Source organism: Lichenostomus cassidix, chromosome 9 (genome assembly GCF_008360975.1).
Source record: "Lichenostomus cassidix isolate B80296 chromosome 9, HeHo_3.0, whole genome shotgun sequence".
In the NCBI taxonomy this organism is placed as follows: Eukaryota; Metazoa; Chordata; class Aves; order Passeriformes; family Meliphagidae; genus Lichenostomus; species Lichenostomus cassidix.
Window position 1 is genome coordinate 22,616,262 of NC_139490.1, and position 27,030 is coordinate 22,643,291.

The 27,030-nt window shown below is 44.2% G+C and overlaps 1 protein-coding gene across 1 annotated transcript in view; it reads left to right on the plus strand.

Moving 5' to 3' along the window:
- Nucleotides 1–26,710, plus strand: part of PAK2 (p21 (RAC1) activated kinase 2) — a 40,797-nt gene extending 14,087 nt beyond the window's left edge. Inside the window, exons 2-15 of the mRNA XM_085069911.1 lie at nucleotides 5,525–5,735; nucleotides 10,890–10,990; nucleotides 11,465–11,615; nucleotides 12,193–12,224; nucleotides 12,621–12,728; nucleotides 13,952–14,084; nucleotides 14,540–14,603; nucleotides 15,048–15,096; nucleotides 16,460–16,572; nucleotides 16,737–16,854; nucleotides 18,726–18,825; nucleotides 21,287–21,483; nucleotides 22,146–22,283; nucleotides 23,178–26,710. Of these exons, the coding sequence (XP_084926037.1) occupies nucleotides 5,549–5,735; nucleotides 10,890–10,990; nucleotides 11,465–11,615; nucleotides 12,193–12,224; nucleotides 12,621–12,728; nucleotides 13,952–14,084; nucleotides 14,540–14,603; nucleotides 15,048–15,096; nucleotides 16,460–16,572; nucleotides 16,737–16,854; nucleotides 18,726–18,825; nucleotides 21,287–21,483; nucleotides 22,146–22,283; nucleotides 23,178–23,264 (1,578 nt within the window). The 5' untranslated portion in view covers nucleotides 5,525–5,548 and the 3' untranslated portion in view covers nucleotides 23,265–26,710. The remainder of the gene's footprint in view (nucleotides 1–5,524; nucleotides 5,736–10,889; nucleotides 10,991–11,464; nucleotides 11,616–12,192; nucleotides 12,225–12,620; nucleotides 12,729–13,951; nucleotides 14,085–14,539; nucleotides 14,604–15,047; nucleotides 15,097–16,459; nucleotides 16,573–16,736; nucleotides 16,855–18,725; nucleotides 18,826–21,286; nucleotides 21,484–22,145; nucleotides 22,284–23,177) is intronic.
- Nucleotides 26,711–27,030: the final 320 nt, after the last annotated feature.

Sequence of the window (27,030 nt, forward strand, 5' to 3'; positions counted from 1 at the left end):
TGCCAAATGGGCTTAAATGTGATGGTTGTGCTGCTCCTTCTGTGTTGCGCTGCTGATAGTAAATGAGTAATCTTTACCTGCAATAAAGAGCTGAGTTCAGTCTGCAGCTCTCTGAAGCTCTTGTCACAGATTTATTTGCTGTATTTCGCTGATTCAGGTCTGGCTCCTCAGAGGCCAGTGGCAGTGTAAAGCACAATATTGTGTGCCAGGAGCTGGAATTTAGGGACACGTTATCAAGCAGCTCTGAGCTGGGTGTGTTTTGTTTTGGTTTCTTTTTCCAAGTAGTAGTCCAATGTAGTTTTCCATCACATCCCTGGCAGTGAAATACAGGTGCAGCCTAGACTGCTCAAATACATTAATTTGAATATCTTAAGAAGACAAATTCAGGTCATTGTGATGTGAGACCTTTCTATACCAGCTGTTTGATTTGACACATGGTACCATCTTCCTACCCCGGCTCAGGGCTTTATAAGGCTCATCTGTGTGCACTGTAATCTGGATTTAAAACTGAATCTGCTCAAATACGAGTGCTCCGGGGAACATGTGAGTATGCACCACAGCAGATAGGAGAATGATTGACAGCAATTTTATTTTATTTCCTTTTGTCCTCTTATTCCTTTTTTTCCTTCTATTTCCTTTCCTTGTCCGCAGACAAGTTTGAGAGGAAGAACGTTTGTCCTTTTCTAGGAGTCAGAGGAGCCGAGCACAGCTCAGGGATGGGAGTGCGTGTCAGGCTCCATCCCCATCACGAGGGAGCCACAGCCTGCACAAGAGCTGTGCTTAGGAAGTCCTCCAGGAAGCAGCCCAGCTTTATGCTCACACAAGGGGAACTGAGGGGGACAAACAACAAAAAAAGGCCAGTCAAAGCCAAAGCATTCAGACTGAAGTGCTGCAGCAGTGCGTGTTTGTCAGCTTTCTGAAAGCACTGCCCAATCCTCACTTTTACTTCAGCTTTCAGTCACTGTCAGGGTTGTGTTTCTGGGTGTTTTCCCATCAGTGGCAGTGACAGTGACAGGAATGGCTGTGTCTCTCCTGTGGCCTGTCTGTGACCTTGAGTTTTCGGGCCCTTTCCATCCCCAAAAGAGGAAAGGTAGTTAGCAGCCGGATGTAGATTATAAAAATGAAACTCAGCACACGTGAGCATCGTGGGCAGGTCCCTTCAGGGGCTGGGAGGGACCTGGGCATGTCTTGCCTCATCCTCCCTGGGCAAAGGTGGGAAGGCTAATGGTGCTGAGTTAACTGTTGGACTCAATGATCTGCGAGATCATTTCCAGGCTAAATGATTTGATGGGAGGGAGGAGGTGCAGTTATGAGGAGCCTGGCTGTAGGTCTTTAGCATTGCTGGTGAGTGATTTAGGACACCCAGACCCTGCTGGACACTTGCTGCTGCCTCTGCAGGAGAGCACAGTTGTTCTTTGGCTGCTTAGGATGGAGAGAGCACTTAATTTTCACTGCCCCAATGCAGGGCAAGAAGCCTTTGTCAGGAGGGGACAGCAGCTGGGAGGTGTGTCATGTGGGTGTGAGGGCTGAGAATGAACCCTGAGGTCACCAGCACTGGCACCTGTGAATGTGTTTTGTGGGTTAAGCAGCAGAGCTGTGGGGAGAAAAGCTTTTAGCTCTTTTTGTGTCTGTTTTTGTGGGAGTGTAATGGGCTGCACTCGTGTCCTGTGGTGGGACTGAGCCTGTCTGAAGGCTGTAGTTAAGTATTATTTGCAGCTTCTCAGCTCGTCTCTGTGGTTCAATCCATTGCTTTCTAGTTCTTGTATTAAATGTAGTGTGAGTAGTGATTGTGGGGGAGTTGCTGATGTGCTTGAATGCATTATTATTACTGGAATTTCCTTCACTGGCAAAGATGAAAGTGAATCCCTCTTCCATGTGTTACCTTTAGCATACTTTAGTGAGGCTGTTCAAACTCGGGTTAACTATTTTAGTAAATGGCTTTCAGCCAGGCTAAAAAAACCCCACCATTACTTGTGTTGTCTGATTCTGTCAGAGAAATATGAACCTGACATCGCCTTTGCTGGGTTACAGACTCCTGGCAGGCACTGGAAAATAATTCCCCATGTCTTTGCAATTCCCTGCACAAGGAATGAATCAGCAGGGCAGGCACGTGGGTGATGGTGCAGGAGTGATTCCGTCTGCCTGCTGGGATCTCAACAGGCTCCTTCTCCTCTTGGAGGGTTGAGAGAGCACAAATGGAGCTTCAGAGGGGTATTTGCACTCTTTAAATTTTCCTTTTTTAAAATCCCTCCTCCATCATTACCCATAAAGCCAAACCTCCGTAGCAATTTCCAAATACTTCCTGATGCCGTGGAAAATTTTCCTTGCATGATGCAGGCAGGATAAGGATAAAGGAGAGGGGAACTGCTCTCTTCTTTGGCTGAGTGCAGAAGAAGGAGAGCTGTTTGGATCTGAACCTGGACAAAATGATTGATTTTTCACTTCCGATGATGGCTGAAGGATCGGAACTTGTGCTTCGTGACGTGCTTGGCGTGACTGGAGCTGTTGTCATTTATCTAAATGATGAATTCAAAGCTGCTGTGCATTGAAATGGGCCTTTGTGCAAACTGAGTTTGAATTCAGTGCTTTATTTTAACAATGATCTTTGAAACAGCCACTCAGAAATTCTACTATGTGTTATTAAAGAAGTCCTGGTTTAAATTTTTCCTTAGCGCTGAGGTTTTCCTAGACCACAGGATTAATGAGCTGGAAGGATTTTGGTGCTGGATTCAGTCCCTGAGGTGGGAAGTTGATGCCTGAGCTCTTTCTGTCACTCCAGTTTGCTCCACCAGCCCCACAGGTTGTTTTTTCTGCTGTGGAGCCCCTGGGCTGTTCTTTGAGAGAGGTCAAGGCTCTCTCTGCACACTGTGAGCAGTCAGCAGCTGATCAGAGCTGCAGCTCTGAGGGTTCTGCTCAGATGCTGCTACACCAACATCTGTGGTACACCAGCTCCTTGAAGTGCCTGATTGTCTGAAATAGATTTGGATTTTTGTATCCTTCTTCCATCTTCTCTCGGACACACAGGATACTAAGGAATAATTTGTTTTGGATCAAGAATGTGTATGTGATGAGCTGCTTGGGTCAGCAGGAAAGGATCTTTACTAGAGTGAGAATTTTATTTTAAAATTACATCAACAGAAGTGCAGTTAATTTTTTTTTTTTTTTAAATTGTAACCTGAATACCACATTACAGCATTGGTAGTTTGTTGGCTGGACTCTCCAAGGGAGCATGTGGGGAATTGATGTGGGTTTGGAGGGCCAAGTCTGTTCTTGTCCAGTTTCAGATGCAGGTGAGTTGTTTATCCTTACATCCTGCTCTTGCTCTTATCAGACAGCTCAGAAAAACTGGAGGAAATAATAGGGTTTGTTTTAGAAAAATATAGAAGGCTACTCATGATGTTGCTTTCTTCACATAGTGTATCATTTTGGCATACAAGTTGTGTGGTACACTTATTTACCTGCTATGATTTATTTAGCTCTCTGATTGCATTTGTTCCAAAGAAGGAATTCTTTGTTTCATCTGTCCCCATTTGAATAGCTAAGGACCCTGTGTCCTGCTCTTTTCTGAGGTTTGATTAACAGAAGGGACACAGATTATGCCATCACTCCAAACCCAACTTCAATCTATATCTCTATATATGAATACACATGTATAGGAATATATACATATATATGAATATATCAGTTTGGTTTGGTGGATGTATTGTATATATACATTTATAAGGCAAATACTTTATTTGATTTATACATCTTAAATGGGTGGCATGTGCTTGCTGCAAACAGTGTCTTGTAAGGGAAGCATTTGGAATTAAAATCTTTGTGGGTTGGCTGCTCAGACCTGCTGTTGGCTTGCAGGATATTAACTCTTTTCCCCCATATTACAGTGCAGATATTGGAAAGCAAGACATTGTAGATAACTTGCAACATCTGAAAGAGCAGTCAGTAAGCGGATTTGGAAGAGTGTTGGGAGTCACTGCCTGATTCACCACTGCATCCCTGCAGCCACGTTCAGGCTGGTGTGTTTGTAATTCCATCATCAGGAAAGGGCTGCAGGATAGGTCTGTGTAGGTGGGTGCTGCACAGCTTGGGGTGCTCTTCCTCCTGATCTCCAAGTCATGGAGCAACCAGCACATGTGCAGTTTCTACTGCCCTGCCAGAGCATTGTGCTCCTCGTGCCTCTGATGATATTTGACAGAAATTATGTGCTTTCATGGGCATTTATGGAGCTAATTAATCTCCTTGAGCTTCACAACATAAACCAGAGTGCTGCTCCAGTCCAGGCTGCTGGCCTGACTTGTGTCCCTCTGTTGGGATTTGGCAGCATTCACCCACCCTGTGAGATGACAGGGAATGACATCCCACATTGTTTTAGTTCTGCTGCTGGGCAGGATGCAGGTGTTGTGTTGTGTTGTTGGGAGCACAGTAATGGAGAGAGGATTGCCCTGTCTTGTATGGCTCTTGTGAATGACACTGATAATGTGAGGCATGCCTTGGGATGTGATGGGAAGTTGGTGGGCACCAGGAGACCATTTATTTCCCAAACTGTTGTGAGAGGAGAAGGAGGAGGAGGCCAACACAGATGTGTTGGCTCCTGTTCCAAAGAGGCAGCTTGTTATTTGAGTGAACAGAAGAACTGGGGGTACATTTGTTTCTGTTTGTTACCTGTCAGTGAGAGGTGGTTTCTGTACATCTTCCTTTGTGCTCTTTACTCTGTAACAGAGAGGCTGCCTGTTTCCTGGTGATCAGAGAAAAACCTCCAAGATACTACAAGGAGGGAGGAAATAGTAGCAGACATTTTTTGAATGGGGAATGTGTCACGTAGATGTTTTATTGTGCTGTGGTCGTAGCTTTAGCAGCTGTTTGTCCGTGTTTTCACTCATGTTTTTGTTGAGGATTCAAAGAGGATTGTGGTGATACTAGATGTTATTTTCTGCAAGTGGAGAAAGTTTGGCACCAAGTGGGGAAGCAATGCAAGCCTCATTCAGAAGTGGAGTTCATCCTGTGGATCTCAGTGCTCTTTACTGTGGGCTGTGTGATTTGGGTAGAGATGTTCTGAATGCAACAGTATGGAGAGTGTGCTGAATTATGACTGACAAACATAAGCTGTTCCTTTGTCCCCCAGATCTTGTCTGATAAATGACAAGCAGGAAAGCATCTAAGGCTTTTAAAGCTGCTTGGTACTGGAGATTGAAGCTTTTTGGGCTAGAGCTATCCTTAAAGAATGTCTTACTTAGGCCCTTTGTGTGAGCAGAGAACCAGATCTGGGAATTTGTTCAGTTGGTTTGGGTTACTTTTATCACTGGCAATGTTTGTCGCTCCATCCCACAAATGCTGCTGCTGGCACAAATGAATGGGTGGCCCAGAAATGGGAATGAGGAAGGGATTTGCTTCCTTTGGTGGAGGCGTCAGTGTCTGCGTTCCTCAGACTTGAATTCACGCCTCCTTCCCTTCTGCCAACAGAAGAAATGGTATGTTCATGTACTCCATGCTCTTTCCCTATGTTAAAACAACATTTCTCTTGCAGGGCTTCCCCTAGCTATTGAGCACCATGTCTGACAACGGAGAACTGGAAGACAAACCCCCTGCCCCTCCCGTCCGGATGAGCAGTGCTATCTTCAGTGCAGGGGGCAAGGATCAGTTGGTGACCAACCACAGCTATAAACCCCTGCCCTCTGTCCCAGAAGAGAGAAAACCCAGGAGTAAAATCATCTCCATATTCTATAGCAATGAAAAAGGTAAGATGCCTCTTTTTTTCCCCACTGCTACTTGTGTAAGTTCTCCTTGTAAGTTCTGGTGGTGCTTTAGATGTCAGATTCCAGCCTGCCCAAGTGTAGGGGATTGGAAAACCACCCCCTGTTTGCTGCCCAGTTTGAAGTAATGCATTTCCAAACAACCCTAATTGATGTTTGGCATTCTTGGGGATCATGCTACTTAAATACAGATTTCTAGTTTTAACTGGGCACCCAGCTGGTTTGGAAGTTACTTCATGGTGATGATCATTTATGTGGCACCTTGGGGAGTTTTAAAAGAAGTCAGTAGTGGTGAAGGTACAGTTGCATGAGGGAAAACTGAGAGAAATTACATCTTTTTGTCTGTGGAACTGCACTGTTAGGATTGATTACTAGTGGGGAAAAACCCAGGTTGCTGTGAAAACAGTTATTTCTGAGAAAAAATGGCTATATTGAATACTAGGCTGTATTTGTGTGTTGTTTGTCCTCTTTGCTGTGTGGGAAATGTATGTACAGCAGTGAAGCCCTTCATCCTGGCTCTCCGTAACGTGTGTCTGTGTACAACAAAATAGTGCATAGACAGAAATACCTTCTAACATCTGGGATGATAAAACTGCACAGGGCCTTAAGCCTGACCTGAATCTGCTAAGCATTTTATTAATCTACTAGTTAACATTACTTTTAATGTGCACTGTGGGGAGAACCCTGCTGCTCTTGATGCCTTCTGGTTGTGCTCTTGGCTCCCTGTGCCTCACTGCTGGTGTGCTGGGCAGGACTGGTTCAGTCATGCTGACACAGGTTTGCTTTTTTCAAGAGATTTTGCTCCTCTGGTTGATTATTCTCTTGGCTGAGTGTTTTCCCCAGGGCTGGTTTTTGCTCTCACTCAGCTGTGTGAGCAGCTCTGCAGCCATGCCTCTCCCTGGATATCAAATCCTGAGAGACAGGCTTCCCTCTGTTTCCAAAATCTGGCTTTCTGCTCTCAACAGTAGGTGTGTTTTCCTTTTTGGAGGATGGAAAGGTTTGGCCAGTGTAGCTTTTGGAGGCAGAATAGCTGTTTCACAAGGTTATTTATTGTGAAATAGCCTGTCTGTGGCTGGGCTACAGCAGTAGCAGTGGTGGTCTTTGTGCTCTTTTAGGTGAGTCCTGAAGAGCAAAGTCTGTAAGGAGAACATGAGAAGCTACTACAGGTTGATGGCAGCACCCCAAGGGAGACTCCAGCTCTCTGAGGGTGCTGAATTTGGGTGCTGAAGGTGGCAGGTTTGGGTGCTATCAGCTCAGTGCAGTGCCACATATCTGGAGCAGGTTCTTCAATTCTTCAGAAATAATGGTGTTTTACCATTAATTTGTTGGTCATGGAAGGAAATACCCACCATTTGTCACAATGAGTTCTGCAGGGGAATCTCATGGATCAGATCTGTCCATCTTCAGGCAAAGAGAGCAGTTTAGGAGCTGGGATGGCACTTGTCTTTATGCTGTTGCATTGGTGGTTCATCAGAGTATTTGAGCCCTTTCACAAACAGGGACATAATGAAGCAGAACATAACCCCATGTGAAGGAAGGTTTTTCTTGCTCTGAATTAGTATCACAAGTGAATTATGAAAGCAAGTGGGTGCTGGGTGCAAGTACAGCTGGAGAGCTTTGTGACATTCCATAGCACCTTTTTTCTCCATGAACATTTTCTCTTGTTTTGATGGTGGGTTTCTTTCTTCGTTGCAGGAATGGAGAGGTGATTGAAGAATTATCTAAAGTTAGAATTAATTATCTAAAATTGGCTCATCTGAAGTTGCTTTGGAGTCCTATCAAGCTTATTCAGACCACTCTAAATATTGACATGCACCAAATTTAGGGAAATTATTCTGCATATTTATTTAGGATCTACCTACTGTTACTTAGTGTTGTGAACTAAAATGGAAGAAAGAATTTCTGCTGTGAAAACTACATTTCAGAGGAAATGGGTGTCAGTTTGTGTTTTCTAGATGTTAAAAAGTATTTCAAGTAATGTCCTCCTGAAAAAAAGCAGTTTTTTCTGCATGGCAAGATATTAGGAAAAATGGAAATTGAATTACCTAACTGAAAGAAAATATCTGAAAGTTTATATTTTTTAATTTGGAAGAAACTTGTCTATTGGATGATCCCCAGCAAGGCTAATGTAAATATCCAGAGAAGGGATTTTGGCCCTCAAGACTGCAAAACTGGCTGTCAAATGTTAGCAGAACAGAAGTGGGCACACTGTCTTTCTGGCACTCACACAATAGTCAGATGTTAGTTGTTTTGTTCATTAGCATGGCTGGGACGCACCCTCCCCAGAAATGCCCATTTAAATCCTTCTTTTCTTTAAATTCAGCTGCTGGGAAGCTTTACAGAAATACTAACTTCCTGCCCTGATTTAAAAAATGCATTGGGACTAGATGCAAAATAACCCGTCAACCTGGGGAAGAAATTTTGTCATGGGAAAAATTTCTTCAGGCAGTGCATAAATTAAAAAATCACTACAAAAATGTTCAGTTCCCCTTTTCAGAAAATGAAAAAATCCTTGCCATTATCCAGGAATGTTGTTTGGCTTTGTCTGCACATCTCTGTCCATATGATTTTGCAAGGTCCCTCCTGGCCAGCCTCATCTGCTCCCAGATCCTCTCTTGGGAGGTTCTTGTGCTTTGGGGGACTTGCAGATGAAGAGATTTAGCAATTACACAGTTTCTGCCCCAAGTCTGAGCTAGTTCTATGCTGAAATAATCATAAGGGTTGGAAGGGATTATTTAATCACCACTCATGGAGGGTTTTTTCCCCCCTGGTTCCATTGTTTAGGATAAATGAAGCGATAGTCATCTTCTTACTAGAGTACTTCATTGCCGTGAGTTTCCTTGGCTTGACTTCTGAAGTCAAAGGAACCTTGTGTGGTTTTGGAAAGCTTTAAAATAGTCCCCTAAAACCAGAAATTTTTGGGCACAAAGTATTAAAGGAGGTGCTGAGGGCATCACCCAGATCCTGCATGTCACATGCCTGAGGCACGTTTTGGTGTGGTTTCAGCTGGGGCTCAGCAGCTCCAGGTGCACATCTGGAGTCAGCAGCCTGCTACCTCCAGCTGTTGGGAAACAGCTGCATTTCTTGCCTTGTGTACAGAAAATTTGGCTGGTGGGAAGCCTGAGGATGGATTTGCCCGGGAGATACCAAGGGTGACACCTTGCTGAGTGCTTGTGGCTTCATTTGGGGAAGAGAAGAATCTGGTTGTATTTGGGGCACCTTCTTAATCAGACAGCATTTCTCCAGCTCACCAGATCCTTCCAAAGGACTGTGTGTCTTTGGGAACAAGGGGATGCTGCTGTCTCTGTAGGCCCAAGGGCCAAATTCTGGGTCCCATGACCAATAATAAAATGGTAAAACACCTGTTTCTGCAGGATTGAAGGGCTAAGGCAGAACCTCCTCCAGACATGTTGCACCACACCAAGCTGACAGCACCCAAATTCAGAGGGCTGGGAGTCTCTCCTGGGGTGCTGCCACCAGCCTGAAGCAGCTTTTCCCATCCTCCTTACAGACTTTGCTCCTTGGGGCTCATCCATGTCAGCAGAAAGACCCCCCATGTGCAGTTTGAAAGCAGCACTGCCCTTCACTGAAGGGATTCCCATTCCAGTCCCAAGCTGCTGCAGGCCGAGCCAGGGCCTGGAGCAGCGTGGCCTCTCAGTGGCCTTGTTCTCAGAGCTGGAGGATGTCCTGCCAGCACATGACTCACCGGGCTTGCCTCTGGCTGGGGCTGTTTGTTTGAAGTGCTGCTCTGCTGTTCCTGTGGGCAGAGCAGTGGGTTTTAGTCTCCTTGCCTTGCCTGCTCGTGGGATTGGTGTATTTTTGGAAGGAGTGGGTTTATTTACGCAGCACGTGCTCCTGTTCAGTGCACGTCAAGTGCTCCCAAACAGGAGCCTTCCTGAGGAATACAACTTTATCTATCTATCTATCTATCTATCTATCTGTCTATCTATCTACATTCCCCCTTGCTTCCACATAAAAAGCTGCAAGAAATGGGGAAGGATTGGTGCTTTCCTTGCTTCTCACAGCAGCCAGTTTCTCCTGTGCCGTGCCTGAGCACTGTTACCGAAACGTCTGCCAGCCCGTTTGCTTTTTGGCTCTGCCCTGTGCAGCCATATTAAAGATATCCTGTTTATAACAGCCGTGTCTTTCCACGGCATTGTTCAGCTGCAGGCAGCCCACATGGCTTTTCGTTCGGCAGTATTGTCCTCGCTCCCTGTCCTTCCCTTCCCTTCCCTTCCCGCCAGCCTGAGGGGATTTCAGATGAATTCCTGGCTCTGAGCAGCACCATCTTTGCTGGCTGTGGAGTCATGAAGAGGGTGCTGGTTTACCTGCTTTTTCTGTGTTAAAACAAGAGGACTTTTTAAGGTGAATTTAGAAACAAAGCCGAAAAATAAAATAAAAAACCCAACCCCTGAACCTCCTCCCCACCCCGCCCCGTCGAAAACTCCCAAAACAAGCAAACAAAAATCTGAAGCCCCAGGTGTTAGAAAACATGTTATAAATTCAATTCAGCCTAGGTTGTATTGTGCACATGGTCCTTCTAATTATCTGTTCCTGCTTCTGGTACTTACCATGCTTTTTTTCCCTTTTAATTTAAATTAGGTAATTGCTCTGAGGCTATAAACTCTTATCTTCATCACAGGAAGTCCTACTTTGCATTAATTACCTTGAATTGAAGCAGTGAGGCAACTGAGTTTTAAGTGTCTTTAGGGTGAACTTGAGGTTGAACTGAAGTTGTCTTTTCTGCTGTTCTTAATCTATATTAAAATGTTCTTTTTTGCATTGTAAACATTTAATATGTGTGGATTTCATGTGCTCAACAGAGCACTCCAGTGCTCCTAATCTCTTCTCTTCTTGCTGCCATGGTATAAATAATTTAATGGAACAAGGTGTTGGCTCTTGGAATCATGGAATACCAGCATGGCTGGGACTGGAAGGGACCTTAAAGCTCATCCAGTGCCACCCCCTGCCATGGCAGAGACACCTTCCACTGTCCCAGGCTGCTCCAAGACCTGGCCTTGGACATTTCCAGGGATCCAGGGGCAGCCACAGCTTCTCTGGGCACCCTGTGCCAGGGCCTCCCCACCCTACAGGAAAGAATTTCTTTCTAACATCAAGATCTTTGAATGTCTTTTTCAGGAAGCAAGAAGAAGGAAAAGGAAAGGCCAGAAATCTCCCCACCATCAGATTTTGAACATACCATCCATGTTGGCTTTGATGCTGTTACTGGAGAGTTCACTGTGAGTATTCCTGCCTTGGAGTAGCTCAGGAAACACCACGGGTCGGTGCTGCAGTGAAGCCAAGGCAGAGCTGTAGAATACAGTGGGAGTTAGGCTTTGTTTCCACCAAAGAAGGAATTTTCCTGTGTGTTTGTAGAGCACACTGTGACCTGTTACTGCTTCTGCAGGGCCAGTGTGACATTTGATGCTTTGTGTCCCCTGGGAGAGCCCTCCCTGTCAAATCCTCTTCAGTCTGCTGTCTTTAGTGGGTAACACTGGATCTGTTGAGAGTTTTTGTATTCCCACTCTGGCCCAGCACACCTGGAAGAAGTGCTGCTGTGTGGGCACTGTGATCTGTGTTTTGGCTCCTCATCCTACTTGCTCGTGTGCCTAAGGCTGTGCATGTTATGCTTTTTATAGAGGGAAGAGATTTGTTTTGCTTTTAAAAAACCTTCAAAATACAACAAGGATGCTTAAAATCCCCTGTTTTTCCAGGGAATGCCAGAACAATGGGCTCGGTTGCTTCAGACCTCAAATATCACCAAGCTAGAACAGAAGAAAAACCCCCAGGCGGTACTAGATGTGCTGAAATTCTATGACTCCAAAGACACAGCAAAACAGAAATATCTGAGTTTTTCTGCTCCAGGTGAGAGCCAAGTGTGCAAGACACTGGAGTTGGGAATTTGGAGCACTGTCTTCCTTTCTGTCAGCATGATAAATCAGATTCAAGTGCTGAAAGCAAGGTGCATTTCAATGAGGCACAAATATTCGAAGATGGATTTAAAACTTACTGGAAACTGGTGTTGTCCAGTTAATTTCCTGTTTTAAGTGGAGAGGGGAAGAAAGGGAACTGGATAATTCAGAATAGCAGCCAAAATGAACTTGAATGGGCTGTGTTTATCAAGCTGGGGCGCTGGGACTGGGATGAACTGGTTTTGTGCTGGAGGCATTGCTCCTCACAGCTGTCTGTGAACTTGATGTCACCAGCTGGTGACATCAGCGATGCAGAATAATCTGGGACTCCTCAATGGGGACCTATGCTGGGGGGCTGAGAGAAGGACTGTCCCACAAACAGGTGCAGTTTTACCTACTTTTCTTTCAAATCCTTTCTGAAAGTAGCTTTGTAATAAGGCTTTGTAATATTCTTATCCTGTACTCTACAAAGTTCACTTTTCTTTTTTTCTTCTGATGATTTTATGTATTCTGCTATTTGTCCTCTTTAGAAAAAGACGGTTTCCCTTCAGGAACGCCAATGGTGAGTGAATTTACTGTTATTTGGATATTCTTAGATGCATACAAGTTAAGGTCTTCTGTATTTGTTATATTCTGAATCTTGAAGTATTAAACTGGATAAAGAAGAAAAGTATAAAAATTAGGATTTTTTTGTGGACTAAAACATAGATTTGCATGGTCAATGGCATATTTCACTAGAGTAACAGTATTTGAGTCTCATAATGAAAGGTAATAACTTAAGGATAGGTTGAGTGGTTTAAGTTATTTTTTTTTACATCAAATTATTATTATTTTTACATCAAATTATTTACATTAAATTATTTTATCTTAACATGAAGAAAAAAAGCTATGAAGTCTTTTATACTGCGGGAGAGACAATTTGTTTATTTGTCTTTTTGAAACTTTGGTAAAAATGTAGACCAATGCCAAAGGTTCAGAACCATCAACAACTGTGCCAGATGATGATGAGGATGATGAAGAAGCTCCTCCTCCTGTGATTGCTCCACGGCCAGATCACACAAAATCGGTGAGCAGTTGTAAAATTGACAGACCTGCATTTCTCAGCATGGCAGAACTTCTGCTTTTTAAGGAAAGGTTTTATTTGAGCAATGAGCTGCTGTAAGTTTTTAGGGAAAAGTTTTCTTTTTTAAATTTGCTAAGAAAAGACTTGATTTCTGGATATCAGTTGGATCAGAAATCCTGTAGTTAATAGAATCATAGGATCATTTAGGTTGGAAAAGACCTCTGAGGTCATTGAAATTTGTCAAGTTGTTTGTCAGCTTGTATTGAAGATATCCAGTTGTCCTTATCCTTCACCCCAACATGTGAGGAGGAAGTTTTTTATTCCTGAAAAACCCCTGTAGGCTATTTGTGTAACTTTGCACAGCACAAAGCAATGTATTTGCTTTCCTATATTTGATTGGATTGCAGTGTGGTAGCCTCTCCAAGTACACTACCTAAACCCCAACTAATGCAAATTTTAGATTCGAAAGCTTATTTCACTCACAAAGTCATCAGCACTAGAGGAACAGTGAAATGCTTGAGAAGTTGTTCATTAAGTTTTAGGGCAGCTTTGATTTACACACCTTGGTTGTGGTGTCCCAGGGATCCCATTTACTCCAGCTCCTTCTTTTGGCTGTGGCAGCTGTACTTTTTGCTTCTCTTTTGTTCACCACTTTTTCCACGATTGAAAATGTGAATTATGTTTATTTGTCAAGGGATTTTGCTTTATAATTTCCCACTTTTGGGATGTAGACAGATAAAAGGTGAGAGGTCTACAGCTGATTATTTCTAGAGTAGCTGTGTATGTCTGTGAACAGCTCAGGAGAAAATTAAATTCCTTTGAGAAAAACCTAAATTGGGGACAATTGGGAAATATTTGGGAATTTCATCCTTCTTTTCATGTCAGTCATGAATATTTTTCTTTTAGATTTTAGTAGGAGTTGATCTCACTATTAAATAGTGATTTCTGCTCTGTTAACTAGTATGGGTTGTAAAGAATAAGCAGATAAAAAACTGAGGTGGAATCTCCTGGCATCCACTCTGTTCAGGAGATGTCTGGGTCTCTTTCAGAGGTCAGTAATGTTGCCAGCATCTTGATTTATGGGATTTTAGTGTGTCTCAGCTCTAATTTCTGCCTCATACCTATTCCTAAATGATGCTTGGGGATCTTTGCAGCTCTGTGCTGGGTTTCATCTGAAGGTCAGTGATGGCAGAGCAGGTGCTCAGGTCTCTGCTCTCCCTTTCCAGATTTACACCCGCTCTGTCATTGACCCCATCCCTGCCCCCTCGGGTGACACCTGCGCCGACAGTGCCACCAAAGCGGGGGACAAGCAGAAAAAGAAGACCAAGATGTCAGATGAAGATATCATGGAAAAACTACGTAGGTGCCTTCATTTCAGATAAACAAAGGCTTTGGGAGTTGGGGAGGAATATGAAAGCCATATTTTGTGTAACTACCCCCAGTGCTCGGGTAGTTCTGTGTGCAGCAGCAGCAGCTGAGAGCGCTGCATAGGCTCTGGTGGTTTGTAATGCCCTGTTGGGTGGAAAACAATGATAGAACAGATTTGGGTTTGTATCTTACATGCAGATCACAGTATCACAGCTGAACTTCATGCAAACCATAGCAACACAAAATAGTTTCTGCTGTTGCTTGTTCCATGACCATCTTGTTGATGGTTTTTCACTCTGTTCATGTTCCTGTGCAGCTTTGGCTGTTGGTGCAGCAGCTTTGTTACTTGAGCTGACCCACTCTTGGGCTTGTCTTGGGCCAGGCCAGCCCTGCTACTGGGGGACAGTGGGACTGGCTTGACTTTTTGATTTTTTTTTTTCTTTCAGGCACTATTGTAAGCATAGGAGATCCCAAGAAAAAATACACCAGATATGAAAAAATTGGGCAGGGGTAAGTGTTCACCCCAGCTTTTATTCCTAGAGGGGCAGTGTTAGCAGCAGGGTGCTGTTCTCTGCCTCACACCACTTACTGTGCAGGCAGAGGTGTTGGCTGCATTTGGCAGTGATAAATCATAGAATCCCACCCTGGTTTGGGTGAGAACAGACCTTAAAGCCCATCCCTTAAAGTTCCACTACCTGTCATGGGCAGGGACACCTTTCACTGGACCAGGTGGCTCCAAGCCCTGTCCAGCCTGGCCTTGAACTCTTCCAGGGATGGGGTAGCCACAGCTTCTCTGGGCAACAAACAAAGTAAATAAACAGTGAAAGCCTTGCACAGTGGTGGAAGTTTTGAACTGGAAACTGAAACAATTTTGTGTTTGTGACTTGGCTGTTCACATGTGTTTGTTACGCAGGGAGATGCAACTTGCTGTAACATTTTGCTTTCTCTTCACAGGGCTTCAGGTACAGTTTTCACAGCTATTGATGTGGCAACAGGGCAGGAGGTAAGATTCCTGTGTTCATTTCTTGTTTAAATGTTCTTCTGTAGGTGGCCAGAATGATTTGACTAATTTCCTTCAGTGGCTCCCATTGCTGCTATCACCTCTCAGATCTGTTTGTCATAGTCAGCTGTAACAGTGTGTGCCTTGTTCTGTAGTAATCAGATGATGAAAGCTAAAAATAGAGATTTGTCTTTCCAGTGAAAAGCAGAGGGAGTGAGGTGTTCCAGAAATGAGTTTGGAAAATGGTTTATCCTTCAGGAATTGCAGGCATTGGTGTCCTGTGTTTTCGGAAATAAAACTTTGTTTAGTCTTTGCACCCTTGGCTGTGTCTCTCTATGGAAGCAGCTTGTCTCATGTGATGCCCTGCTGTAGTCAGAATATCTTCTCCAAATCCTATTCTTTGCTTTTATCCCTTGGTTTCTCCAGACCCTCTTAGTTAAACTGATGGCATCAGCAATACTTGAGTATTCGAGTTAGGTGTTGAAATTTTTTTCCCTCCCAGTCAGGATGATCAGGCACAACACAGGAGCCCAAGAAGGGTTGTGGAATATCTGCTCCCTGAGGTCTCCATTCCAAACTCCCACGAGATCCTCAGCAAACTGCTCCTCCTCCAGTCATAGTAATTTTGCCACAGAATGATGAGAATCTCTTCCTTTAATGTCCTTGGCAATGTAACAACAGTCATTTCTACAGGATTATGCTGGTTCTTGTGCTTGGTTTTGGAGTCATGGGCAGGTTGTCTTGCAGAACTCCAAACTGCTTCCTCAGAGTGTTGGAGTTAACAGAGCTGGGATGATTCTTCTCCATTTTAAGCTCTGTAGTATTTGTCCTTGTTAGATTATTTCATGGATAAATTTGGTCTTTATTTTCCCTTGTCTCTGAGATAGTTCATTGAGTTAATGGCTTTCAGAGGAATTCCTTCTGCCTCCCAGTGTTCCTTATACCCAAACACCAATTAGGCCAGAATAGAGAACAACAAATTGCCTCACCTTGCATTGGAAGGTTCAGACTTTCTCTCTGAGTTGCTACAGGATTCTCTTCTGCTTCAGGACTGTTGATGTGGAATTGGGTGAATGTCTTTTTATCTCCTGAATGTTCCTTTGCTGTCTGTTCTGGCCTCTGTTACTGTTTGTGGATCCTTTCAGCTGCAAGAGGATGATGTTGGCCATGAGCAGAAGTTGTGTGCTTCAAGCTGCATTCTTTTAAGTTGTATGCTGATAAATAAACAACTTGCCAGCCACAAACTGTTCTAAACTCCTTTAGAACAGGAGTTACAGGATTCCTTCTGCCTTTTCGCTGTATTAAGAGTGACTGAAAGGTTTGGCTACTGAGGTTTGACATTGCTGTTTTATTTCACCCTATTCAGGTGGCCATTAAACAGATCAATTTGCAGAAACAGCCCAAGAAGGAGCTGATTATTAATGAGATCTTGGTAATGAAGGAGCTAAAGAACCCCAACATAGTCAACTTCCTGGACAGGTAAATGCAGCCAGTTGGCTGATTGCTCATTCTGAGGGTTACAGGAGGTTATCCTTCACCCAGACCTGCTCTTCCTGTACCTAAGGGTCTTGGAAGCAAATGAGTCTGTATGTAGACTGTCACTGTGATGGCACAGGGACATGCTTTTGGTTTTCCCTTTGTAGTTACCTCGTAGGGGATGAATTGTTTGTGGTGATGGAGTACCTGGCTGGAGGCTCTCTAACAGATGTGGTCACAGAGACGTGTATGGATGAAGCACAGATAGCTGCTGTCTGCAGAGAGGTGAGTGTGGAGGTGCTGGCTTGAGGAATGAAGGTGCTCTCTATTCCCCTGATTTTTATGGCATGCTCAGGTTAGCACTAATTGCAACAATTGCTGCTGAAGCCATTGAGTAAAGAATGAATGGTACCATGAGCAGAAATCAATATTACAGTTACAGAAAAGAACAAAATTAGGTTAACTGAGAAAACTGGGCTTTGCAAGGTGTAACACAAAAGAGCTACAGTGGTGTTTGAGGTGGGTGTTTGGGAATGTTTGGTGATGGAGCAAATAAAGTCCATGGGTTTGGTACCTGGGGTGCCTCATCCTGCTGACCATGTTAATAGAAAAATATGAGTAATGTGGACTATTATTAGCAGAGCAACATGAATGAAGTTCAGGGAGGAGCAATAGAGAAGTTTAGGAGCTGAAAGGAATGGCTTTTTAACTTGGACTAACAAAGAACATTCAGAGGCACTAAAAAAAATCTGCATGTTCATGTGTGGGTAATGTAGAAATGAGAAAAAAACCAAAAAAACTCCTGAAAGCTTTGAAGTGTTTTCCAGAAGGACGAAGGGGGAAGCTGTGTTTGCTCACAGTGTGAAAGTGGAGCTGCTGAAACAGGAGTACATTAAGAAACATATACTAAAATAAAGATGAACTGAATGCAGAGTATTCCTTTCCCACTTCAGTCGTTCCCATAATGTGTGAAATCTGTAGTTCTGTGCCAGTTAAGCTTTCTTTATGTATTTCTCAGGAAAATAATTCCCCAGAAGGTTGTAGCTGGTGTAATTTTAAGGTTGCAGTAAGTTTTCAAATGAAAGCATTAAAAGCAGCTGATATCACAACTTAGCAGTGGTTTCTGCCCTGAGCCAGTGCCAACATCCAGCTTGGGCTTGATTTATCATGGCAGAAGGAGGATTGTGTTATCTGCTGTGCTGGAGGATCAGAGGCTTTTAAAAAGCCCATCTGACTCCATCAGCATGACGACTTTTTTTGTGACTCACCCCAAGGGAGGGGAGGGAAAGCAAACTTGCACAGGAACATGTATGGACAGGGAATGGTTTCCAGAGAAACCGGAGCTGGAAGCAGAGAACCAAAAGAGTAACTATTTACTGTGACAGTAATGAACTTTTCTGCAGAAGAAGTCAAATATTGAACTATTGTACTTCATCAAAACTCTGCTGCCTGGTGTTGTAGATGCATTTAATTTTGCAAATCAGTGTTGCTTTGCTAAAGCAAACCAAGATTAAAAAAAACTCAGCGGGGACATCTGTGCCAAGCTGCAAATGGCAAATGTTCTGCTTAGATGGAAAGAGAAAAATCTGGCTTTTTTTCTTTTGCCTTTTATTCTCAAATAACAAAAGTAAATTTCATTACAGTTTTGGGCAGAAAGTTAGTGTGAAAAGTTTTCATCTGAAAACAATACAAACCAGTATTAATGCCTTTCAGAATGAAGATGTTTTACAGCCTTCACTGGAGAAGTTGTGTGGATGTTGGGAGTGAAGCCTCCCCAATTCCTCTTGGTGTGACCTCAGCCTAAAAAGCTCTCACTTAATCCTTCATGGTTCCACTGTAGAATCTGTGGGATGTACCAAAATTAACATCAGGAATTTCTGAGAGCATCTCGGGTGATGAGGAGTTTAAAGGATGCATTTGACAGGGAAAAGGACGCATCAGACAGGGAAATTCCATAGTGAAATGATTTTTGACCTGAAATCTGGAGCGTAGTTTTTTTAGCCCAAGAGCTTCCTCTGCTGGTTATTTTCAATAATACCTTTATATTCTTGCACTCAGAGCTGACTGAGGGTGTGAACATGGCTTTGAATTTGTGTTCTCATACAGCAGTTGTGTTCCTTGATGCTGAATGTTGTTTTTTTTTCTCTCCTGTCCAGTGCTTGCAAGCACTCGAGTTCCTCCACGCCAACCAGGTCATCCACAGGGACATAAAGAGTGACAATGTGCTGTTAGGAATGGATGGATCAGTTAAACTCAGTGAGTAGCAGACACTTGTTTCATGGTCTGTGTTCCCTTCTCCAGCAATCTCTTGCTCAGAGTGTATAAATCAGTAGAAAGAGAATTGGCAGGGAGATTGGAGGTGGATTTTTATTGACTATGAGTAATAGCAATCAATTCTGTTATAAATATGTGTCAGGCAGCAGGTACTGATACTCTGAGGGCCCTCAGGCTGGGGCTGTGGACATGTTGGCCCCATGGAAGGATGTTGAGGCAAACCTGTGGCCCCATGAATACGTTGGTAAATGGGAAGTAACTGGTACCAGACAGTGAAGCAAAATGGGAAGAATTGCAAGAGCAAAGTTGCAGCAAACTGCAATGGCTTTGTTAGGATGTCATGACTTGATATAAATGCTCTGCCCCATTCATTACAAGGCCACTAACAAGATAATTGGGCATTATTGGTCATTTAATGCAATCTAGTCTTACCCTGTGCCTTTTCATGACAAAAGAAACTACTTGCTTTTCAGGTAATTATTATGCATGCATGGGCTTGTGTACAAGTAAATCCTTTTCTGATGTGTGTAAATAAAAATTACGTGAAACCACTGGTAGCTGTCAGGACTGTTGAGAAAGAGGTGTATTAAAGAGGTGTATGATCTGCCTTTCTGGTATGCAGGAATGCACAAAGCATATAACAATCAAAGAGTTAAGGCAGAAAGTTGGGAAGTAAAAAGTGTTTTTAGTAGGAATTTGAAGTGCTATGAAAATGTGTCTTAGCAATATTCCTTATTCTAGATGGTTTGCAGTCTCATTTTATTTATGAGATGGAGTGTGAAGAAAGATTACGAGCAACCTGATTTGCATACCAGCATTGTTGGATGCACTGCTGGCTTGCATAGGGAATTTTCTTTTTAAGGATGTGATGTGTTTGTGCACAGACTGTGGATTCAGAGGCTGAGGAGAAGTGAGCAATTACAGCAGAGGATGTGGATGAGAGGAGTTAGCTGGAGAAGGATCAAAATTGCAAAAGAGGTGTCAAAGCAAAGCAAAGTTGCCAAAGTGTTAGCAGCTGAGTCAAAATCATCACCCCAGCAGATCGGGGGAGGATGAGGAGGAAGGAGACACAGGAGGAGACAGGAGCCAGCTGCACAAATGCCCTGTGTGAAGGGGAGGTGGTGTAATCAGTGTTGAACAAGCTCTTCTGGGGCTGTGTGATTATACTGCTTTAGCAATAGTTTAGGGTGGGAGAAGCTTCACCTTCTTTTTAAACTCTTCCCCTTCTCTGAGGGAGTCTGGTGACAGGACAGGTGTCACGACTGCAGCTGCACATGTCAAACTGGATTCCTGCCTGTGTTCTTTCTCTGTGCTGGTGGCTGGAGGCCTGGCTGGGAGGCTGGGAGAGCACTCTGCAGCTGCCTCCCTGGGCTGGTCACAGAAATGAGCCGTGCTGGGAGGTGACTGTGCCACCTTGATAAGGCCAAAAAGTGCAGGAGGAACTTGGTGACTCCTATAGGTTTGATTTCTGTTTGGTTTTGGTTTTTTTTTAAGGCAGCATTTTGACTGTCAGGGTGGGGTAGTTCTTTGTTAAATGGTCTTGGTACAACTTGGCACTTCCATGACTTGGCTCTTTCCTTAGCACTGCTTGGCATGACACTTCCAAAATCACTTCGAAATTTAAATTTCTCTCTCTCTTTCTCTCCCTCTCTCTCTCTCTTTCTCTAACTTAGTGTCAATGATAAAGTAATATCTGTCGCCTTAACTGTGTTCTTATTGATGCTTTACATGCCTGGGAAGTGGGAGTGCTGCAGCTGGATAAAGTAACATGATGGGACATGCATTGCTGCTGCACCTGAAGGCTATAGGAATAGGTGACTTTTCTCGTTTTCTTGAGTGTGGTTGTTCTCTTTGGTAGTTACCTTGTGGAAAGGTTTGTTTGTCCAGGTTCCTGCTGCTGAGTGGGGTAGCACTGCACTTCCCTGGAGCCTTGTTTCCGTGTCTGTCGGCTGTAGTACCTGTATAGATGGCCAAAGTGCTGTGAAATGTTGACCTCAGTAGCTGCACAAGTACAGTCTGTTTAGCAGGGCAGAAGCCATGGATTGTGGATGGATTTCTTCTAGTTCAGGCTGTGTAACACACCACGTGCAGAACGCGCTCTGCCTGTGTTCTGCTTGATTGCTTCTTTTGGCTGTTACCATTCTGGAATTCTTGAAGGAAGGACTGGGCAAAACACCATTCTTCTACAGGGTAATTCTTGTTTCCAGAGGACAAAAGCCTTGTCTTCACTCCACGGAATTCTGCCCTGCTTAAGCACCTTCAGGTTTCGTATCTTCATTGCACGTTGGCTTTTTTAATCCAGAGAATGTAGTGGGGGAGGAAAGAAGAAACTTCCCCCAAGCCCCTCTCAATGAAATCTGTGTGTAGCAATAGAGAAGTCTTCTAGGAAAGCCACTTCTTGGGGTGCAGCAGTTTAACCTCTTCACCTTGTGTTGTCCTGCAGCCGACTTTGGGTTCTGTGCCCAGATCACCCCCGAGCAGAGCAAGCGCAGCACCATGGTGGGCACTCCGTACTGGATGGCTCCTGAGGTGGTCACACGGAAAGCCTACGGCCCCAAAGTGGATATCTGGTCCCTGGGCATCATGGCTATTGAGATGGTGGAAGGAGAACCCCCGTACCTCAACGAGAACCCCCTGAGGGTAAGAAGCCCTGGCGTTGCTGGAGCTGGGTGTTCACCACTGTCAGTAATTGTTCAGTAATTGTGTCTGCATTGAAGATGAAATGAAAAAGCCAACAGGCTTCAACAGTATGAGAAAATTCTTCCAGAGGAAGAAAGCTGTCTTGAATTTGTAGTCAGGCTCACCCTGACTCCCCATCCCTGCAAGTGTCCAGTGCCAGGTTGGATGGGGCTCAGAATAACCTGGGGTAGTGGAAGGTGTCCCTGCCTATGGCATGGGGTGGAACAAGATGGGCTTTAAGGTTTGTTTCAACCTGAACCAGTCTGTGATTGTATTCAGAAGATTTGCCTGTCTGTAGCTAAAACACAGGACTTTGACCTCAGGCCTCCGTGATAGTTTAGGGAAAGTAAATCTGTGAGTTTATAAAAAGTGCTGCTGTGTCACAACCTGGTATTTTCTCCGCTAAGGTCAGTATCTGTTGCCAGAAGATTTTGAGTATTATTTTACAACTGGCAAGAATAGGTCATGAGTGGCTACAATTGTGGCATTTTTACATTTTTAATCTCTGGAGCTGAGGAGAAGTAGGCTGCAGAGCCCTCTCATCTGAGGTCTTGCCACCAGGCAGGTCAGTTTGGCATCTTTTGAAGCTTGCTTTTGGTTATATGTTATTCCTCATTTTACAGGCTTTATATTTGATAGCAACTAATGGCACACCAGAGCTGCAGAACCCCGAGAAACTGTCGCCAATATTCCGGGATTTCTTGAACCGATGTTTGGAGATGGATGTGGAGAAAAGAGGATCAGCCAAAGACTTGCTACAGGTGAGACTCAGCTTCTCACAGTGTGAGGGCCAGAAGGCAAAGTCAGGCCAGCCTGGGATGAACCACACCACTGACTGGCACCTTTTCTTTTTGGTGTTTTCTCCTGAGAGCTGTAATGAAAGCAGTTGGTAGGAACTGCAGTCATCAAATATTTATGATGCACTCCAAAGTTGTTCCATCATAATCTATGCCTTCACTCTGCCACTGCCAAAGCATCCAGCAGTTTAGGAACTCCCTTCAGGAGGTGGCCATTGATAACATTAGCATTGCTTTTTATACTTCTACTTGCAAATGTCCTCCTCAGAGCTCCTGATAAAATAACTTGCTGGTCTGATATCAGTGTTCAAGCCCTGAAAAGGAAAGTTTCCCTTTTCCCCAGGGTTTTGCTCTATGAGCTCAGCAGATGGAGCCACCATTTCTTCTTTTATTTTTGATTTTAAATACTTTCTGGGCACTGCTGATTTGTTAAATGAGATCTGCTTGTGGGCAGCACTGTGTGAAGGAATGAGAGTCACTCCTGCCATTCCTGTGGAGAACAAGGAGTAGCTCTGAGGCAGATGGTAGAGGCTTTCCCAGTAAAGCCAGCTGCTGCTCCTTATCTTTCTTGGATTATTTCTTGTTTAGATCTTTGTTTTGCTCATTGCAAGTGCAGCTTCAATACTCACCTTTTCAAAAAACAGTGAGATACTCCAGGAGAAACTCCATTGGGCAAGGCAGTGTGACCCTGGCCAGCTTGGGATCACCTTGTCCTTGTAACCATCAGGGGAAACACGTGAAACAAGTCAGCAGTTCAAATGCAGAGTCATTCCTGCCTAGAAACATGAATCCTGCTGGAAATCAAACCTTTAAAAGCGTGTCTCTCACTGGTTTCCCGTTTTTGTCTCTTCCTGGCAGCATCCCTTCTTGAAACTGGCCAAACCTCTGTCCAGCTTGACGCCACTGATCCTGGCAGCCAAAGAAGCAATGAAGAGTAACCGCTAACATCCTGCCACGGCCTTCTTCCTTTTTGTTTGTTTGTGTTTTACAAATCTTTATAATATATGAAATTGTTACACTTCGGGGGGGAGGGAAGGGATTTTTGTGGGGGTGGGAAGCGTCTGCAAAAGGGAAGAAACTCTCATCCAGAAGACACCCAAAATACATTGTGGCGACTCTAGAGATCCCTGTGTGGGGTCCAGAAGGAATGGAGGGCTGAATTACTGGCCTTTGTGGGGTTTTTTATTCTGATTTATTTTTTTTCCCAGACAGCCCAGAAATGCCACTTGCTGTGCCCAGGGCTTTAAGGGGTTTTAACAACTTCGCTGTAACAGCTCCCGTTGTACCCTCTGGGTACTTTCAATACTTGAATGACAGATTCAAGCTTTCAGAGAGCAGTACTAATTTTACCTGCTGATCTCTTTGACTCTCCTCTTCCTCCCCTCTGCCTGCAATCCCTGTGGGAAGCTCCCAATGCCCAGATTCACGGCAGGTGTGGCGAATGTGAAGGTACATCTTGCCCCTCGTTTCTGTTCCGGAGTAGCTGTCGCTGTACTGTAGAATCGACAACTCGGTTACTTAAGGAGTCGTAATGTATGGAAATGGTTTTCACTTTTTAAGATTAATAAGGGGGGGGTGAAGAGAAGTATTCAGCTGTTTCTCATGCCTGTGCTCTGTGGATGTTTTTTTAAATCAAAAATGTGGCCTCTTTGTAGAACCATAATGATCAGTCGAGTCTTTGGATGTGGGTTATGGATATGTAGGTTGGGGTCAGATACTTTATTTATGATCAAATGATCAGTTCTAGTCAGGGCAAGAAAAAATTCCAGCTGTCTTCCTGTCTGCTCTTTTTTCCCTGTTAGACTTGTTGGCCAGAAGCTTGAGGGATAATGTGCTTGGTGCAGTGGGTGGTTCACAAACATGTATCTGTGCTCTGACTTGGGCTTTGGAAGTTATGCTGGTGCCTTTGACTTTTTTAATTTTACATTTCCCTCCTTTGTATCAAATACATTTTTGTATATGTTGTAATTTCCCCCTTCCCCGACCCTGCCAAGCAAATAATGCATCAACCTATGGAGTTGTCAGAGTTTAAAGTATTAGAGCTATTTTTTTCCAGTTTTGTATGTGCTCCATTTGTACTAATGAAACCAGAAGAACAAATAAGCAGATCTGAGGACACTGACGTTACAGGATTTTGGAAACATGATCTGAACAGAAGATGATGAACACCTGGAGATGCCAAAGTTGTGAGATGAAGCAAAGGGGAAGCAGTGCTGTCAGACCATCGTGGGGCCTGTTGGACCAGCTGGTTCAGGGCCAAGGAGCCATGTCACACTGATCCTTGTCACCAAGGACGTTGTACCAGCCAGGATGGCTGCAGCCAACCCTTCAACACAACAAAAAGTGCCTCCTTCTGAAGGACAGCGACAACCTGAGCAGTTGAGTTCTTGGGGTGTTGCCAGGGGCGAGTTTGGCAGAGCCTGTGCCCCTTCTAGTGCTACAGTCTATGCATTTCAACCTCCCCAAGTGTTTAAAGAAGAGCCAACTGTAGTACCAATGTGCCAAACGAGTCTGTGAAAGAACAACCATGATTTTAATGGGATTGTCTTGCATTCCCAGTGGGGCAGGGCCTGGGACAGACAGAGCTATGGTTGGGTGTGGACAGAGGACCCTGATTAAAAATTTTTGCACACTTTTCCAAGCATTGCTGGCAGGGGAGAGAAGTCATTTTCAGAGAATTTCAGCATCTGTATAGAGAGAATGACATTTTGGGGACTGGTAGCCAAGGTATGACAAAACTAATGTCCAGGTGAGAGCAGCCAGGCAGATTTTGGGGTGCTGGTGGAGGGGAGCAGGGCTGGGGTCCCACAGCTCCTGGGGGTCATGTGGGGCCAGCAGAGTGCCTTGTTGGGCAGGTTCAGCTTGTGTTCTGCTCCTGTGTGGGAGTTAAAAATCTGTGTTGGGTTAATTATCTTAACTGCTCCTCACAGGGATAAATCTCTCTAGCTGTAAGTATAAGAACAGTTATGGCTTTAAATTTTAAATTCGAGGAAGTGTCTCACTCCAGGTAAGGAAATCCAAGTGCATTTCTCTGGAAAAAGGTTTGTTATGAGCCGTGGGCGCTGTAATCACCCTGGTTTGAATGTGTCTTGGCTCCCTGGTCAAATGGAGCAGTGAGGAGGCTTGGCTGAGGAAAAAACCTGTTGTACCAGTGGTTCCCTCTTTGTCCATTGCTGGCAATGGACTTGGTGAAACTCCTGTGCCAGAGTTAAACTGGGAGCTTTTCTTTCTTTCATCTTTTTCTTTTTTTTTTTTTTTAATGGCACAATCTAGATAAATTTAGCTTTTTTTAATAGAAAGAAAACAAATCATAAGTAATTTTAACTTATTAGTTCACTTTTATTGGTGAATGAGAACGGTTTAAAACATATATTGCAAAATTTGTCCAATTTAGTCTACTTAGGAGACGATTTCCGAAGATTCAGCCATCCCAATGCACAGAACTTGGCCCAATCCCAAAGTTCCCAAACTGTGTGTGACCTGGGAGGCTGGGAAGTGCCAGCATCTCCCTGTCCCTGCACAGCAGCTGTTGTGTGGTGAGGTTTCCATGGGGATCAGAGGTGGGGCTGGCAGGGGAGGAGAGCCAGGAGAAGGTTTTTGTGCTGTGGTTTTGTGTCTGGAGCGTCGGGCATCGCTTTGCCGAGGGTGTCTGCAAGGTTAGAAACTCCAAGCCGTGGGTTTTCCCTGGCTGGGGAAAGCTGGGAAAGCTCTGTTCAGCTCTGCTGTGTCACTGGGGCAGGTGGAGAGCAGCCAGAGCTGGAGGAAATGATGGGAAGGGATGAGCTGCATCTGAATGTTGGGATTCCCTGCATCCCTGTAGGGTGCCCAGCCAAGGTCCCGAGTGGGGATCAGATGTGATCCCTGTGAAGTGTCCTGTGTGGTCAGTCGGGCAGCTTGTGGCTGAGGTGCAAATGTGCAGGGAATGTGAGATTCCTGGGATGATGTTATCGTAGAATAAACCAGAGTTCTTGTTAAAAACAACCATGGGATTGTGCACTTTACCCTGCCTTAGGTGTTAATGAGACTAATTGGAGCTTTTCCCCCTGGCTCTCTGTGCAGGGAGGTGCAAAGGTTTGGCTACAGCAGATGGGTCCCATTGTCAGAGGGGCTGGGGAGGGAGCAAAAATGTAATTAAGGGTCTCTCCAGCTGGAATTGAGTCAGTAAATCTCTCTGGTCTGTTTTTCCCTCTGTTCCTTATGCTGTTGATGGGAATGGAAGTAGGTGCAAGCTTTCTTTTTATTTTTTTAACTGTCTTCAGATGTTAATGTTGCCTTTTGTGTAATTTAATCCCATTATGTTATTTAATTGTTACTGCAATATTAACTACTGTATTTGTTGACTTTGTTTAATAACTGTTCTTTCAGGGCTAGAAATAAACTTTTAAAAAACATTTGGGGTTTTTGCCCCCTTTTCCTTGTCATGAGTTTATCCCTTTGAAGATGAGAGTATCTGAAAGAGTTCATGTTTTACTGAGATTAACAGAATGTATTTGTAACTAAGCTCCTTATGAATGCTTTAATGATGGTGGATATAATTTTATGCTATACCAGCCTGTTTCTTTTAAAATTTTATGATTGTTTATTATTTACATTATAAATGTTACAGCATGGGAAACATGGGAGCTGAGCTGTCCTGCTGCCTGCAGGGAAGATTTGGCTCCCAGGTTTGCTCCATCTCTGCTGCTCAGCGTTTGGAAATGAGGGCACTGGG